Below are 19,459 nucleotides of genomic sequence, written 5' to 3'. Positions count from 1 at the left end.
AAAATTGTGAAAAAATTACTCGTAATTTGTGAATATAAAATAAACGTTAAGTCACATTCCTTCAACTAAGATCCGCTTTTGAGAATTTGCGCAAATAGGGTTCGTTATTGCAAAAAACTTTTTCAAGGAGTTTTTAAATTGTAAAAACATACAAGATTATGCTCAACACTGTAAATATATAATCAAAAAAATAAAATTTTAAAAAATAAACACCAATTGCAACTACTAAATTAACGATGCAACATATAAATATTTGGTGTTTAGCCTATACTGCTGAAAGCAGAATATTCATTTCGGACGAAAAAAGGAAGAAGCGTCTGCCGAAGACAAAATTTAGTTCGCTTACATCTGTCTTTCTCCCCCCCCCCTTCCTGAGAAGGATTTATGCGATTATTAAAACAATAATGAAGATAAACAAATTTGAGAAGGGTCCGATTAAAAGATAAATTATTTTGTGAAGGGTCTGTTAACAGACCCAAATTTCTTCTAAACAGACCCCTGAACTATGTTAATTATTATTAGGCAGGAGTATTTTGGAATACTAACTATGGTAATTACTAGATGCTGCATTATAATATAGCAACCCATGGCTGAAAATGTCACTCTACGCAGTCAAGGCGCTTTACTTTTATAGACAAGTTGTTCATGCTCAATTAAACCGGTTATTTTGTTCACCTAAACTATCTTAACTTACCCTAGTAGAAATATAACTATAGTTTTCATTGAACCAATATTCACGTTGTTGCTGTTGTAGTTCATTTACATCGCCCTAGAGCCGCACAATGGGCTATTGGCGACGGTCTGGGAAACATCCCTGAGGATGATCGGAAAACATGCCATCACAATTTTGATCCCCACAATTTTGATTTTGATTTGGAGAGGGGATTGCACCCCCGCTTCGGCAGCTCAACGACCTGCACGAGAAGTCGAGCACTTTACGATAGAACAGTTCATCGAGGACCAATACCGCACACCCTCGGTCCCTACGCAGACTGATCCAAGTGGTCACCCACCTGTACACTGACCGCAGCCAGTGATGCTTGACTTCGGTGATCTGCTGGGAACCGTGTCTTAACGATCAGTCCACTGCGGGACCAATATTCACGAATCTTGCCTAAATAAAGGTTTAAACGGCCGTTGTTTTCCGATATTGGCTTTAAGTAGAATTGTCATATTCATGCAATATTTTATAGCCACTTTGCAACCAATATCGGCTCTATATAAAACTGTCATATTCTCCAGATATTTTATTATCATTATTCAGTCAATATAAGCTCTATACTGGTTCTATATAGGGCGATATTGGCCTGAAATAGGCCCAATATTTAAAATTCCAGACATCAAAATATTGGTCCCTCAGTGCTTGTTCTTATCGAACCCATATTCTGTCAACTTTGAGCCAAACTGGGGCCAAAGTAAAATTGTTGCTAGGGTGATGTTTTCTTATAATTAGTGTCAAACATTGCTAGCATATATTCAAAGAGTTAATTCTATCATAACTTGCTTATTTCGCATACAAATTTTTGTTTGCTTAATAAGCAAGTCTTTATCTCCCTAGCGCTGCAAGATCGTCGCCAAATTAATTGATTACGAGAAAACAGCTAAATCTTTTATCCTATTAGAAACCAGTTTTTTTAAAATAATAATAGATAAAAGTCCCAGTTCAAATGCGTTCAAACAGTATGTGCAGAACAGAGATGTCGCCTTATGATGTTTTGGGCTGCGAATGATTCTCAATCCTTATGGTATGTTCAACCTCCCTTTCAATTTTGTAACATCTATGTTGAATTACCCTATAGATTTACTCATTACATTCGTAGATAAGAAAATAAATTATTTGTTATATCTTAATTGCATTTTACAAAATTAGATTTTAATTTTTCTAAAAAAAACGCTTTTAAAGCTATTTTATGAATTTTTCTGTAGCTCAGATATTATTGTGATGATATCTTTTCATTTGAATGAGCCATTATTTTAGTTAATATTTAAGTGTTTTGTGCGTTTTATAACCAGTGATGAGTTTTGAAACCTCAGAATATTTAGATTCAACGTATAATTCATAATTTATTTAATCTTTCGTTTGTCTTTATGAAATCATTTCATGTAAAATGCCAATGAAATAGAAATGAAAAAATTTTTTAAAGAAAATATAATACTTCAAATAACAATATATTGAACAAATTAGCATTTATAAGAGATTGCATAAGCATTTTCAGATTACGCCTTTAAAATCAAAATAAAATAACTAATATAATAAATAATAAAATAACTAATAAAATAAAATAAAACTTACGGAGTCTGTAAAATTATGCAGTAACTTAATATCCTTTTTTTGCTGCTTTCCCAATTCTGTTAAGGCAAATGTTGCTTCCAACCAATATTTCGGGTTGAACATTCTTTCCATCATTGTCTCTGACACTCTGTTGAAATTAAAAAAATAATAATAATAAGATGCTACCTTGTACAAAACGTATTTGTAATAGGATTTACATTAGCTTATTCTCCATCCAATAAAGATTAACACTACGGCAAACACAAAAGTAATCCGAATTTAAAACCTTGTCATGAAAAAATAGATGATGATTGGATACCTCCAAGTGACGTCATCAAAGACATATGTTATTTGTCGATTCAGAAGCTAATCAGGTTCGAGACATGCGTGTACCCAAGTAAAAATTTTCGATGGTTTTCGAATGCTGGACCAACATAATCTTGATGATAACTATCAATAATTCCATCATGAACCATTATATTTTTTATAGTAACCAATATAAGCAACCATCACCCCAATGTAAGAATTGGGCTGATTTATGATGGTCCAACATGAGAATAGCAAATTGTTTTGATGGCTTGTTCATATTGAATCATCAGAAATTTCCATCATAGCTTCTTAAAAATCAAATGTTTTTACGATCATGAACCATCATCATCCCAATGTATGAATTCGGACTGATTTATGGTCCAACATGAGAATAGCAAATTGTTTTGATGGTTTGTTCATATTGAATCATCAGATATTTCCATCATAGCTTCTTAAAAATCAAATGTTTTAACGATCATGAACCATCATCATCCCTGTAATGTTTGGCAACTGTTTGGCGATCGTTCAGGCGCACTTGGCGCATTGTGTCACCCCTTCGGGGGCATGCTAGGAATCGAGGTAGATGTATGTTTACCTTGGTCGGGAGAGGTTCTCCCTTGGTTGTTTAAGAGCTGGATGCTCGAATATAAAAATAATGACTAATTTCTTTTAGTTCTGAATAAAGTTAAGTTTATTATTATGAAAATCTGGTGTGATTATTTGTATGGAATATAGTCATTACAATCCCAATGTATGAATTCGGACTGATTTATGATGATCCAACATTTAAAAGAAATGTTTTGATGCAATACTCCTGAAAACCAACAATAATTCCCATTAAATCATCATGGAAATGTGTAATTGGTACCATCATGAACCATTACGGATCATCAGGGATTGTTGGTCCATGAGAGTCAAACTTCTCTTAATGGTTAATCATAGTATTAAAGAAGCATTTTCCATCATGGAATGATGGAAGTTTGTTGGCATATCAAAACTCATGAACACAAAATGGAAAATGTTGAATGATGTTGGACCATCATGAATTACACTGAAGCCAACGTAAACCATCAAAATTTTGGTGGTATGATCAAGAATTTTGACTTGGGAAACGTCGCTCGCAGGTGTCCAATTAAATCTGATTTAAATCTCATGGACTGGCGTAATCACTTTACTTCTTCTCGAGCTGCAAGTACCCAATTAGTATTATCTGTTGTTTTAGTTTTCGTTCGCCTTAGTATATGTTCACATCTTCATAATCTGAAAAATGATCTGCATTACTTTCAATTTCGCTAGCGAACGCCATTTTTTTACTCTTTTCTCAATGTAAATTCATCTACCATCATATATACAATTGTACAAAACACGTCTGCAATCCCACAAATAGCAAAACTCCCAAACAAAAATTGGCAAACTTCCAATAGCAGCAGATTATTATTATTTTTTGTTTCCCTTCAGGCCGAATAAAAACGAGATAGAACAAAACATATTGACGAAATCTGCTATGACCGAGTTTACTCGGGATAAAAAATATTTGTAATATATACATACCCGAGTTAACTCGGGATAATCAGTGTAACGTATCAAGCTATATAAATAACAGTTCTGTTTCTTATAAAAGACTTTTACTCACAAACAGAAACAAATATGAAGTACCCGTAACGGGAAGTTAAAATATTATAAAACAAACTAGAAAAACCCGTAACGGGATAGTTATAATCTTCTAAAACAACTAGAAAAAACCGTAACGGGATATAAAAAAACTCAAATTCCAAAACAAAACTAATTTCTAAAAAAACCAATTCTCTGTTGTTCTACAAAAAGTCTTCTAATTTCATCGTCTGCTTTTATTTTTTTTGTTTATCTCTTTATGTGTTTAGTTCATTTTATTCATGCTTTAGCTAGCCCATTATTTTTTAATATTTTAACTTTTATTCATGCTTTTGCTAATCAATAATTTTTTTTATTATTACTTCTAGACTTTATATCAGCTAAGCGGTTAATACAGATTTTTTCAAATATTAATTCATTAACTAAATTTAATTAATTATTTTTAATTTCATATGGTAGTTGTTGACCTAAGTAGGAATTCACTTCAAAAAAATTATATTACTTGTTTTCTTGTAAAGATATGTATTTTCAGTGTTCCTGGAAAAAATATAGATCTATGAAAATTACGAGTCGAAAACTTAATTTTCATGTAAAACAATTAACTATGAGCTATTATATTAGTGGTCGGATTGAGAGGAATATAGAAATCTCCACAAAACAATTTAATGGAGCTGGAATACTTTTGAATTTCGCTAGGAGACGGCCTTAAGCTACCTCCCGTCGTCAATAGTCCGCTTTAAAATTCATTTTAATTCCTCTTTGCTCGCATTGATTTTGTGAAAGTTGAAGTTTTCGGCAATGTCAACCTTCATCCATGAAAAGGTACCCCACCAAAGAATCGAGTTAACATGTCTTATATACTAGTGAATTGGAATTACATTTTTGTAGTGGTAGATACGCTACAGTGCTCCCCCACCAGAATTTTAACTGTGATAGAATTCGCTGAACGGATACCACTAGCTGATTTTTTGCTGTTTTGTGATTAGCCGGGAGAGATGTACTAAGTTCAAGGTCGTGGTCGCTCCCGTGTTGCCTTTAGCAGTCGAGTTTATACGTTAGGTGTGATCGAAACTGAGTAGCAACAGCGCGAAGAGGTGGATAATGTCGCAGTCACAAGTAGCAAGTCAACTGTTCAATGTGGACCATCCATCAAAGTAGGCGTATTCTTGTCAGAGTGGGATTTTCCGTCAAAGTAGGCATATTCATGTCACGTCCGGAGGTCACCAATGTGGGAGTTGAAGTTTTCGACAATGTCAACCTTCAACTATGAAAAGGTACCCCACCAAAGAATCGAGTTAACATGTCTTATATACCAGTGAATCGGAATTACATTTTTGTAGTGGTAGATACCCTACAATTTCAATAATAATTGGTCATAGTTTGACAAACAAATTCTCACTTAAGTATTAGTTTGCACCAAATTTATTTGCACAGTTCATATTTTTGAAAAAATATTATAAAAACATATATATTAAGAACTGTCATTACGTACCAACTTGTACAACAATAACAGTCTCCAATTATAACAATAATGTATGCAAGTTGTACTTTACCTTAATACTGCTCTGACATATTCTGAGTCTTTATTTTCTTGTGCTCCAATGTTAACACCCNAGAATTTTAACTGTGATAGAATTCGCTGAACGGATACCACTAGCTGATTTTTTGCTGTTTTGTGATTAGCCGGGAGAGCGGTACTAAGTTCAAGGTCGTGGTCGCTCCCGTGTTGCCATTAGCAGTCGAGTTTATACGTTGTACGTTAGGTGTGATCGAAACTGAGTAGCAACAGCGCGAAGAGGTGGATAATGTCGCAGTCACAAGTAGCAAGTCAACTGTTCAATGTGGACCATCCATCAAAGTAGGCGTATTCTTGTCAGAGTGGGATTTTCCGTCAAGGTAGGCATATTCATGTCACGCCCGGAGGTCACCAATGTGGAAGTTGAAGTTTTCGGCAATGTCAACCTTCATCCATGAAAAGGTACCCCACCAAAGAATCGAGTTAACATGTCTTATATACTAGTGAATTGGAATTACATTTTTGTAGTGGTAGATACGCTACAATTTCAATAATAATTGGTCATAGTTTGACAAACAAATTGTCACTTAAGTATTAGTTAGTAACAAATTTATTTGCATAGTTCATATTTTTGAAAAAATATTATAAAAACATATATATTAAGAACTGTCATTACGTACCAACTTGTACAACAATAACAGTCTTCAATTATAACAATAATGTATGCAAGTTGTACTTTACCTTAATACTGCTCTGACATATTCTGAGTCTTTATTTTCTTGTGCTCCAATGTTAACACCCAATGTTGTTTCTGTGAAAATCAACAAAGTGTTTATTAACAAGTGGTAGTGATGAGTTAAAAAGCATGAAAAAGAGAGTTGGAGTAATTTCGTGCTGCAATTAACGTTTAGGAAGAAAAAAATACAAAGCAAATAGCTAACGCGTACACTTAAAAAAAAAGGCTTTTGTTCGAAACAATAACTGCTTCCTAACTTTTTATAATTTTCGAATCAATATAAACAAAACTGTGGCTTCAACTTTACGGCTCGAAATCCACATACGATTACAATTCACGAACTAACGTGTTCTGTGAGATGGGGAATTTTTCTTTCATTGCAAGGATTATGTACTCAAAGTTATTTTTGTGAATGAACTAATTTGTTTAGCACAGTTAAAAGAAACAGCTTCCTAAATGTGTTGGATATTTATATTTATGATACAAATGACAGTCGAGACTCTTCTTTTCTCATAAGAGTTATATTTTATTTTTTAGCCGTTGTTGAACAGCTGACCCAATTTTGAGTTTACGACTACTAATGTCAGCTCCGTAGCCTTGTAATTTCGAACCCAATCCAGAAGACGAGGGAACTCCTGGATCGAGAAGTGGCCATACTTCGCCTTCGTGGGGAACTTTTTTGATGGAACTAACCAGTATTTGCGTTACGTGGAGAGGAAAACCTCCCACAGTTAGCCTGACGGCAAGGGAACTCTAACCCATGATCCATCTGCCATTGAGAATATTTAACGTCAGCACTGTGATCGGTGCGAGCCGGATGCGGAATTCATATCGACTGGCCATCGCTAGGATTCGAACCTGGTTGACGTCATTGGAAGGCGAAGGCTTAACGAATCTATTTCTATAAATGATCTGTATTGTTTTCAGGCTTTTAAACATTTCTATAAGTTAATTTTAAGGCAGGCCACACGTTGAGGAGGCAAGCAGTAAGAAAGAAGCATACAGGCGGCAAATTCCAATACTTTTACATTAGGATGCGCAGAGGTGATGTGCGCATACTGATGCTATGTTTACGCTCGCTCTATCAATGGGTGGCCTGCTTAGTACTTCAAAAAAGAGAAAATATAAATTATTTAATTAATTTTAGAAGCATTTGATGAAACATTTATTCTAAATGTCATTAAGTGCCTAAGGAATTTAAAAACAAAAAGAAGGAATTATTTGAAAAATATTGTAGCGTAACAAATTGTTTCAATTACGTGTAATTGGAAACTATATGATATTTATGAAGTGAAATTCTTTCGTAAATAGTATAAGTATCAGTTTTGTTACGTTAATTGGTTCTTGTTCAAATATCTTAAAGCATCATTTGAATTTAAGTTTAATTTAATCTTTTGACGAAGAATTTTCATACTTTTAATTTAAAATGAGTAAAAATTATTATATTTAGCATTTTAACAATTTATGGCTTAAAAAAACATCTTTTTCTAATTTTAAAATAAGATTTCCGTTCAAATTTGCCGTTATTTAGATTTAAGAGAAACTGTGATTCACCATTGAAATTTCTTTAACTTACAAAATCAATTATTGAGGAATTTTTGAATATAAATGAAAAAAAAATTCGAACAATGTTTTTATATTTTAGTGCAAATATAATTCCAATAATCTAACAGATATTTAAAATAACTGTTAGACTGTGTTTTAATTATTAAAATATAACAAAATATATTATTGCTTGTGATTAGAGTCAGAAAAAAAAATAATCTACGTTGAAGAATTAAAAAGCTATAAAAAAATAGATTCACCACAAATAATATCTAGACTGCACAGTGTTACAGGCATTACAATATCAACAAATTCTTTTTCTGTTTCTTTCCGAAGAACTTTAACCAGGATATCAGATTTTTCAGCAAAAGTAGGCATGAAGTCTTTTAAAATTTCGAAATGAAATGATGGCGTCAATAATCTTCGCCTAGATTTCCACTTTGGTCCATCGCTAAATATTTTGAAAATAAGATAATTATAATCATAAAAGTTATGAATTATCATTCACAGGCATTCATCGATAAAATTTAATGCAATAAATAAGTTAGTTAATTAATAGTTAATAGTAATTTAAAGCAATATCTAAGTTAAATTTTTTTGGTCAATGCTTTATTTTAAAAAAAATACATAAACTAGTAGGTTTTATACCGTTTTTTTCACAAAACAAATTCAAAGAATATAAGTTTTCGAAAAATTATTTCAACGTGCGTCAAATACACTGCTTTTGCTATAACCATAATAACGTGTTAAATTAAATCAAGTTTCTTTTTAATTTTAACCATCGTATAGTAAAAAACAAAAAGTATGAATTTGCACGACGATGTACAGAGTACGGCAAAAAAAAACGGACCACCCTGAATAACTTTTGATCTAATGAGCGGATTTTCATATTCCAGGACTCACTCCCAATGGTTAAAAGCGGTGACCTCAAATATGCTAATTAATTAGTGAAAGACGATATTTTAAGTTACGAAATCAGACACAAAAACGCAGTTTTTCTGAATAAATATACCTTTCTTTCAACGGATTTGGATTCCTTTCCCTTAAAATGTGGGGGTGGCCGAAATCTGGAAAATATGGTTCCGATATTTTAGATCTCTTTATCTTAATTATACTTTTTCTCCATGTTCCGAGAACTATTTATGCGAATAAAATTTTGTGCACGCAGTCGTAAAATTAGTTTCTTCAAAGATAAGTCCCTGCAAAAAATAATTTTTTAAATAATTATTACTTATTATTATTTTTTTAATAACAGTTGAAAATATTTTGATTTCTAAGGTATAAAAATTTTAAATCGTTTTAAGGAATTGATCTAAAAATTTTAAATTTATATGGCGAAATCAGAAGGTTGAACAAAACTGGTAAAATAATTTGTAAGAAATTAAATTTTATATACACAGCTCTTAAAATTCAATTTCTCATTCGACTATTTTCGTTCAAATTTTCCATTTTGAGATATTAAATTTCATTATTTTAAATAATACAAAGATTTGTTTTTTACGATTTAAAATGTTTCTGACTATTATTAAATAAAATGTTAATAAATAGACAAAAACTATTAAAAATGTGTTTTTACTTCTATAAAATAGGGTTCCAATTCGTGAAAATCCGTTCATTAGATCAAAAATTATTCAGGGTGTTCAATTTTTTTTTTCAACAAAACTTCTGAATCAAATTGTGGTAAATAATACCAGCATTCAGAGTACCAGTAATTTTTACAGTAAAATCCATTTTTACCGTAAAGTTTTACGGAACAAAATTTTTATCTACCATAATTTATATGGTATTATTTACTTTAAAATCACTGAATCACTGTAATGTACATATTAATTAAAAAAATATGATGTGTGTTAATTTAACTGTACAATGTACTAATGTAAAAATTACGAAATGTATTTGCAGGGGTCTGTCCAGACATTTTGTGAAAGGTCCGTTTTTCGTGAAATTGTGAAAAAATTACACACATTCTTTCAACCAGGGTCCGCTTTTATGAATTTGTGCAAATAGGGTCCGTTATTGCAAAAAAAAATTTTTTTTCAAGGAGTTTTTAAATTGTATAGACATACAAGATTATGCTCAACACTGTAAAATTGTAATTAAAAAAATTAAATTTTAAAAAATAAACAACAATTGCTCTTTCTAAATTAGAGATGCAACATACAAATATTTGGTATTTAGCCTATACTGCTGAACGCAAAATATTAATTTCGAACGAATAATGGAAGAATCGTCTGCCGAAGACAAAACTCAATTCGTTTACATCCATCCTTCTTGTTTTCTGTTCTGGAAAGGGTTTATTCGATTAACAAAATAGTAATGAAGTTAAACAAATTTGTGATGGGTCCGATTAAAAGAAAAATCATTTTGTGAAGGATCCGTTTTTAAGTTAAAATATTTTGTGAAGGGTCCGTTTTTAAGTTAAAATATTTTGTGAAGAGTCCGTTTTGATGAAAAGATATTTTGTGAAGGGTCCGTTAACGGACCCAAATTTCTTCTAAACAGACCCCTGATTTGTTTAATGTGGAATGTACTATTCTAAAAATTATGGATTAAAATTTTACGGTTACATGAATTTTAGGCATCTAGGGTGTCAGTAATTTTTACCATAATTTGATCCGGAAGTTTTAACTGTACAGTTTAAACTGCAGTTACAGTATTGTTTTAAGGTTACAGTATTGTTTTAAGTTTTTAATATTAAATGTAAAAAGTATTTTTGTTAAATCTCTTCCAAAGTTTCAAACACCGTATTATAAACCTAATTATCCATAGGTGGACTATTCCCCATTATACGATTTAACCATGGTCAGATTCTTATCTTATCTTTCCTTTTTTTCTATTCGAAATGCTACCATAAACAAAACCTTTTAATCTAACTAGCATTTGTAGACAAGTGTCTGTATGTATTTTTTTTATATTTTAAATAAAACCTCATTTAACGATATTCCATTTGTGTCAAATTCCACCACGCATCATTCTGTGGACGTAAAATTCAAGCCCACGACAATTTGTTTTCCTTGAAATTTTTATTCTTCAGAATTTTGTAAGGGTAATATTATATGATATTTTGATTCTATCATGTAATATTAAATAATATCGAATATCAAATAATTTTCCTTTTATATTTTTTTTTCAATTATGATTTTTTTTTTGATTTTTTATGAATTTATTATAATTAAACATTAACATTCGGTGATTTTAAATATTAACTTTTGATAACATTTTCACTCAAAGTTAAAATTATTTTGTTTTAAATAACCTGATTTTGATTTTAAAAAAATTATCAAAGATTTATACCTTGTCAATAGGCCCGTACCTAGCCATGTGTGCAGAAAATTGTAGCTCCACCCCTTCTTCATTGTTTTGGTTCCAGCTATGAGATCCTAATTTAAAAATTTATGTTCTATTTTGATAATATAAATATTGGGCAGGACTAAGAAACATTTTTGGATATTACACGATAAACGCTATAGTGCAGAAAAATTTATAAAAAGTATTAATTGGATGAAATTTTTTAAACTAATCATTATTCTGTTCGAGCAAAACATCTGGATATTTGTGACGGAAAAATTAGAAATTTAAATTATTTTTCGTATATTTTTTTATTATTATGAAAAAACACATTATCATATCTCTATTATATCAAACTTATATGATAGTTTTGGAAAAACAATGTAAAATTTATGCTTTTTTATAAATCACGAGAGCCAGTTGCAACAAAAAATCCTTTATTTACTAAATTCGAAAAATTACAGGTACAGTGCGACAAAAAATATCGAATCACCCTGAATAACTTTTAATCCAATGATCGTATTCGACTCAATCCTAATGGTTCAGGGAGGTGACTGCAAATATGCAAATTAATTAGTGCCGGCGATATTTTAAGTTACGAATTGAGACAAGAAAACGCAGTTTCTTTCAACAAGCGTATCTTTTTCCAGACGGATTCGGATTTCTGATCCACAAAATATAGGGGCTAGCCACAATCTGAGAAATATAGTCACGATAGTTTGCTCAGGAGAGCGATCCAAAGTTTGAACCCCTTAATGTTAATTTAACTTTTTCCGTATTTCGCCATATCTCGAGAATTTTTTAAGTGGAGTGGAAAAATTTTTGCACACAATTATAACATTTTTTGTGAAATAAAAAATGTTATAATAAATGTTACAATGTGAAAATAAATTTTAATAATAATTTTTTATTATTATTATTTTATTAAATAAAAGTCGAACAAAATTTGAAGTGTAAGGTACACAATTCTTTACATTATTTTAAAGTAAGTAATTTTACATGGCAAAATACAAAATTTCAGTGAAATCGGTCGAATAATTCTAAGAAATCGAATTTTAAAGAAATTGTGTGTTTAAAATTCGATTTCTTAGGAACTATTCAACGGATTTTGCTCACATTTTGTAATTTGCCATGTAAAATATTGTACCATGCTTTAAAATTGCGTTAAAAATTTTATATCTTACATTTCAAAATTTTTTCGACTATTATTTAATAAAATAATTAAAAAAAAATTATATTTATTTTTTGTTTGGAATTATCGTTGGATAAACGAATTTCATTAATTGTGTGCAAAAATGTTTCAATTTGCTTAAACAGCTTTCGAGATAGGGCGAAGTATGCAAAAAGTAAAATTAACAATAGGGGGTCTGAGCTTTGGATCTCTCTCCTGACCAAATTATGGGGACCATATTTCCCAGATTGCGGTTACCCCCTATATTTTCAAGATCAGATTTATAGGAAAAAAAACTGTGTATATTCAGAGAAAGTACATTTATGTGACTTTGAATGTTGTCTGCACTAATTAATTAGCATATTTGAGATTGCCCCCTCGAGACATTAAGAATGGTTCCTGGAACGTGAAGATCTGATTATTAAATGGAAAATAATTCAGAGTGGTGCTAAAAAATTAAAAAATTGCCAAAGTTAGAATTTTTTTTTTCAATTTTTAAATTAATTAATATTTTCCATTTTTTTCAATTTATATAATTTTTCTGCACTATAGGTAGTAATTTTTTGATAACATTATCAGTATGTTATGAAGGGAAGACAATAGATTTCAATTTTAATTTCCTTATGGTAATTGTAATAATAATAATAACAATAATAATACTTTTTTACTTCCACATACACGAACAGATAAAATTAGGCATTCCAGTTTACACCCGAATTTATTCGAAAAGCCTTTAGCTTTACATTTTAATACTCAAGATACTCTCTAAATGTATATATTCAGTGTACGTTTTTAGAATTCGTCCTGCACACACTGAATAAAGATTTAACAAACGGAACCCTCAACTCCTCTATAAACTCTCTTTCTTGGCGCAAAAATTAGAGATTACTATAACAAATACAATAAGTGTCTATTTAAATAAAGTCATCTTGAATTTTTGTCCTAAACTGGAGGCGAGGAAAACAATGAAAAATTAGCGCATACATTAATAATTCGTTTAGCACTTCGAATCAGAATTAGTCGATAATGTCAGTGTTCTTGATTATTCCATAAACAACTTAAAACACAAAAAAATGAATTATTTCACAGTTCTATTTACAAAAATATAAAATTCTAGCTTCATCAATAAAACTCGAAACACTCAAAGATATAAAATGGGGTAAATAATGCGCAAAAGTAAATAAATAAAAATAATGCGCAAAAATAAATAAATATAAACTCAAAGCCATTTTGCTTCTTCTCCACAAGAAAGAACAAGTTCAAAAAAGCAAAACAACTTAATTTTATGAACTAGATCAAAGTTAAAAATTAGGCAGACGATAATTCTCAACATTAAGGAAATCTTTATCTAAATGCATATTTACACGGAGCAACTCTTTTCCTGCCCTACTTAGACAAGAAAAACCATTGATTAAAAAACAAATGTCCACTCGAAACACAAAAACCACTTTTAATAAATATAGCCAAAATATTAACCATATTTCTTATCTGACATAAAATATATGATGTTGCATACCATTTACCAATCCCAATAGAACAGTAGTATCCAAATTGTGTCAAGTTTCAATGATGGTAGTCTTCAATTCTGCCACCGACTGAAACTGATTCTTTTTTGTATATACACCCTTAATGATAGGATAGTCCTTCACGCTTTCGTCGGGAATGAGGTCATAAGAAAGAGCAGATCATTTATGACATGAACCCTATTCTCCAAAAACCACCATTTTAAAGATTTCTCAGCAAAAATTAAGACATTTTACCGCTGGAAAATCCAACTTGGGTCGACAATTCTCTCCGCAAATTCCAGCATTTGAGCATTTTTTGATGAATTATAGCTTTCAGGCCGTTAAGTTATGCGGTTTGGAGCCACGTTAAGTTTACCACCAAAGCCTCCGTTATCCTACAACATTTACGAGCCTCCACATTGTCGTCGCTTTGAGGAAAAATTTCTCGTTTGTTCTCATCTACTGTTCTGTTTCATATATTGTTATAGTCTGTTTTATTTATATAAATCCCAAGAAATTTGCGATAGAAAAAAGCTAGCAGTAGCCCATGTTAAAAGTGATCCACAAGCAAAAGAGAGTAGGAAATTAAAAAAAATAAGATGATCCAAACAGTTTCGTGTGCTGTTACAATTAAATGAGGAACGAAGAGGATTTCTTCTCCATTATACAACAAGGCGGAGGTTCATTAATTTTGTTGAAAGGCTTCAGATATGGTAAACAAAATATAGAATCTTCTTCACGCTGTTAGGAGGATTGTCAAAAAATTCTAGAAATCCACTTATTGCCATTTGCAGAGAGAATTTGTGGCCTAAATCGGATATTTCAGTCAGACACTACTTCAATTTGCGATGCAAAGTTTTCAAAGTGTTGATTTTTGAATAATAGGATTAGTGCCATGAATGGTCTTGTTACCTGAGCTGTTATCTCCAAGAAAATAAGAGGATTATCCTCAATAATATATACTAAAAGGTAGCAATTTCAGTTTGTGTCAGAATTGAAGGTAGCCATCCTCAAACCCTGGGATAATATTGATGCTAATGCCATCCGAGGTTTAATAAATGGTACATCGTATATTTCAAGGCAAATATAAAGATGACGGATACATTAGCAGTGGCTTTATTTCAGTGGGACATTTTTTCTCTCCTTTTTTTATTCAATGTTTTTTTCCTCATTGTAGAGCAAGAAGTGAGTTACTCCTTGTAAATCTGCGTCTAGATATAGACTTTCTGAATATATATGTCTGATTCTAATAGAGTTTCTGTACGTCAGTTATGGCAAAAAATCAAGGCTGCTTTATTAATACACAGTATGAACCAATGGATGATATATCCAATAAAAACCTTTTATATCCAGTTCTGAAGGCAAATACTTTTCTGATCACAAATTTCGTGTGTCCATTGTATTGCAGGCATCGTTGATTACTTCAACGGTGATATGCTTCCTTTAATAGTATTTTTGCTCTGAGAATTTCACTTATTTCGCGGAAATTGAACATGAAAATATTTCACGGAATGGCCATTTTGAAACTTTTCTACATTTTGTCACACTGTAACTTTTACACTTTTCTATCAGAGAAGCTCTTGATTCCAGACTTCTACTTATGCTTGTGTATTTGTGCCTAAAATGACGATTTGGTTGACTTTTGATCAGTACAGTTTTGTTCATAAAAACAGAACAGTTCTGATGCTTATCGTGAACTATATCCACACAACTGACTGATATCTTTGGCTGAATATTTTTTAAAATTATTTATTTATTCATTTTTGAAAAAAGAAGCTTGAATTTGTATATTCTTGCACAATATGCATAGTTACTTATGCCATATGTTACCTACATAGCTTCTATGCCGTTAAAAAAAACTTAAGTTCATTACAGACATTTTTACCCTAAATCAAAGAAAACAGAAAGTCTGGATATCTAAGAGCTTGAGGGACTGAACTGACTTTAATTATGAAACACTGGGGTTCGATACTCGGTAGTAGATTGTAGCTCAACCCTGTTTCAGATCGATGGATACCAGGCTTTTCAAGAAAGTCAATTTGCAAGGCTAATCACATTGCCATCTTCATACTATTGGTAACTGTAAGGCCTTGACCTCCATGACTTCCCTGTTCTACAGTTGGCTATAGCAGTAATTATTTTAAATGGTCGGCTATCCACTGGTTCTATGTGCAGATCTAAACACCAGGTCCACACAGTGGGGTTACAAACATACAGACAGTAGAGGCGACATCCTAATCGACCATGTGATCCAACACGACCTGATCAGGCTAAACACTCACAGTAACCTTTCTACCTTTTATACAAACAATGCACAAGGCAACCCGACTTTACCATTGGCAACCGCGAGGGTGCAACTTTAGTCAATGACTGGTTCATAAGTGACGAACATACTGCGAGTGGCCATAGATACATCATTTTCAACGTAAACCAAGATACTATTCAACCAACAACCAACAGACTTAAAACAAACTTCGGTAACCATAAGAAATTCACACGACTAATTAAAAACAATTCATACAGTCTCAACAAAGAATGCTAAGCAGCTGCAATAGCAACAGAACTAGGTAATTACACCGAACAACTAATAAATAATGTTACTAAAATCTCAAAGCAGATCTACAAGCTAAAAACCTCTATGGCTCCAACCAAGCCAGCATGGTTTAATGGCAAGCTAAGAATCTATAGGAACAGACTAAGAGCTTTATATAATAGATACAACAACTGTCAGGACCCCACACTAAAATTACAAATAAAACTGGAACTAACAAAAAGCAAAGCAAACTACAAAAAACAAATCAACAAAGCAAAAGAGCACTCATGGAAGACATTCTGCAATACTCAAACACATAAATACGGGGCTGCGTTTAAAATGGCCCATAATAAACTCTTCAAGCCAACTGACCTTAAGTTACTTATTCCTAACATTAGTCAACCAACCAAACAAGAGGCAATGACCTTCCTCACAAAACATCACTTCCCTGACAAAGACGCAAACATATCAGATCAGCCTCCTCGAACACAAAACAACACCAACACAGAACCTAGGGTCGAGCAAAACGAGGTAAAGGATGCTTTATTCGCAATCAAAACAATAAAAGCACCAGGTCCGGACGGGCTGGACTTCATGATATGGAGAAGGGTCTTTGATGCCGACCCAACAATCTTAACTAACTGGGTCAATAAATGTCTGTAGCTTAACCATTTTCCGAACAACATCAAATCAGCAACAGTAGTTTATTTTGCAAAGCCAAGCAAAGATCTAACACAACCAGATGCCTACAGGCCCATATGTCTTCTACCAACAATAGGGAAACTCTTGGAAAAAATTATTTATCAGAGACTGATCCATCACCTGGAAAAAAACAACAAACTCAGCGACTGCCAATTTGGCTTCAGAGAAGGCAGATCGACTGAGTCGGCTCTAAAAACTGTAATTAGCGAGGCCAAAACAGCCAAAAAGAATAAAAATTGTAAACGGCAATACTATAAATCCCTAATATCGGACGACTTCAAGGGCGCCTTTGACTCCATACAATGGACACACATAATACACAGATTAAATTCTATAAACTGTCCAACTCAGCCCACAAACATAATCAACAGTTACCTCTCACACAGGTCAGTTGAGTTTAACGGTGGAACTGATATAACTAAAATCGATATCTGCAAGGGTTGTCCACAGGGCTCCTGCCTAGGACCCCTACTATGGCTTATAAGTGCGGATATCTTTTTACAACAGTTCAAACACGGCCATGTTAAAACACAAGCCTTTGTAGATGACTACAGCTTCATTGTCTCGGGAAAAACAAGGAAAGACCAAGAATCAAATGCTAATGAGGCAATGGCACAATTCAGCAACTTTTGTAAGGCACAAAGCCTAAAACTGTCAATTAACAAGTGCAACTACATCACTTTTAATAATCCTTTCAAGCAGAGACAACCAATAATCAAAATAGACGGTAACACAATAAAATCAGCAAATCACATCAAACACCTAGGTATAGTATTGGATCATCATCTAAACTACCTAGAACACATTAAATCACTAAGAACAAGAGTCACATCACTACACAATAATCTCATAAAACTAGCCCCAAGGACATGGGGCATTAATACTAAAATGCTTAAGCATTGGTACAAGACTGTGGCAGAAAAGGCTTTTACGTACGCTGCAGCAGCATGGGGTACTGAACTAAATAAAACCACGATCAAAGAGCTGCACAAGGTGCAGCGGCCCCTACTAGTCAGAATAACAAGATCATTCAAAACAACACCCACACCAGGTCTGAATGTTCTGGCAGGTTTACCGCCATTGCACCTGCAAATCCAAAAAGAAGCACTACTAGCTAACACATTAAGATTCAATCAAGAAAACACACAATATGACATAAAAGCGGGTGATTATCAACAAAAGATAAAAACACATATGGTCCACCCGGCCCATAAGACTAGCCATAAATACACTAACCTACCAACAAGTAGTAGAACTAGCAAGACAACGGTGGTACAAATCTACACCGATGGCTCCAAAACAGACAAAGGCGTAGGAGCTGCATTCTGTGTTTACCACAACAACCAACATACAGATACATACAAATTTACGCTAAAACAAGAACACACAGTGTTTCAAGCAGAGGTTTTAGCCATCAAAGAGGTCATCAATTGGTTAGAGACACAGAGCTGCAAAGATGCAACAATTTTCAGAGATAGTCTGGCTAGTATACACGCTATTAGAAAAACGAAACAAAAAGACCCACACGTTGCAACAACACAAAGACAACTAGAACACCTAGTCAGAAAATGCAACACACAAATACACTGGGTGGCAGCGCACATAGGTAACATAGGTAACGAAGTAGCGGATCTAGCGGCTAAAGACGCAGCAGCAGGTCACGGAATTCCAAGCGGTGTTCCGCTTCCGCCATCGAGCCTAAGAAATAAACTTAAAAAGATCACACAAAAACTTTGGCAAGCATACTGGGACGAAAATGAAAAAGGCTATACAACAAAATCATATTATCCTAAAGTAGACACAGACCGACTCATAGGCCATCCAGCAGCAATACAATTCCTTACTGGACATGGATTCTTCCCCTCATTCTTACACAGGATGCAGCGAATAAGCACAGACACATGCCCATGCGATGACACAGATACCCCAAGTCACTACCTACATGACTGCCCACTAACTGAATCGTACCACCTCAAAAAACCAAATGAACAAGGCAGAACGATATTTGCAGACAGTTTCAAAAACAAGCATATTATGCAAAAACTAATAAATATTCTAGCCATAACCAGAAACATCACAGACAATATGTCATAAACCTTATAATAACTTTGTAAAAATACTGGCAGCAAATACAATGTTGAGGTGTCAGGGCTCCAGGCAAACCATTGCTGCAGCATAAAAACACACTCTGGCCCCACCCCTGACCAGCAAGCATTTGGCAGGCAGTCAGTCAACACAAGCTGTTGTCCGTGAGGCAAATAAAATTTAAAA

At 32.9% G+C, this 19,459-nt stretch overlaps 1 protein-coding gene across 1 annotated transcript in view; it reads right to left on the bottom strand.

Moving 5' to 3' along the window:
• Positions 1–19,459, bottom strand: part of LOC107443468 (cytochrome P450 4V2) — a 32,365-nt gene that overhangs the window by 9,363 nt on the left and 3,543 nt on the right. The window contains exons 3-6 of the mRNA XM_043039899.2: positions 11,284–11,369; positions 8,250–8,440; positions 6,450–6,519; positions 2,294–2,420 (exon numbers count right to left, since the gene is read on the bottom strand). Of these exons, the coding sequence (XP_042895833.1) occupies positions 2,294–2,420; positions 6,450–6,519; positions 8,250–8,440; positions 11,284–11,369 (474 nt within the window). The remainder of the gene's footprint in view (positions 1–2,293; positions 2,421–6,449; positions 6,520–8,249; positions 8,441–11,283; positions 11,370–19,459) is intronic.

This window comes from Parasteatoda tepidariorum, chromosome 4, assembly GCF_043381705.1.
Source record: "Parasteatoda tepidariorum isolate YZ-2023 chromosome 4, CAS_Ptep_4.0, whole genome shotgun sequence".
Lineage (NCBI taxonomy): Eukaryota > Metazoa > Arthropoda > Arachnida > Araneae > Theridiidae > Parasteatoda > Parasteatoda tepidariorum.
Note: the sequence above shows the minus strand (reverse complement) of the source record. Positions and strands in the feature narration are given on the sequence as shown.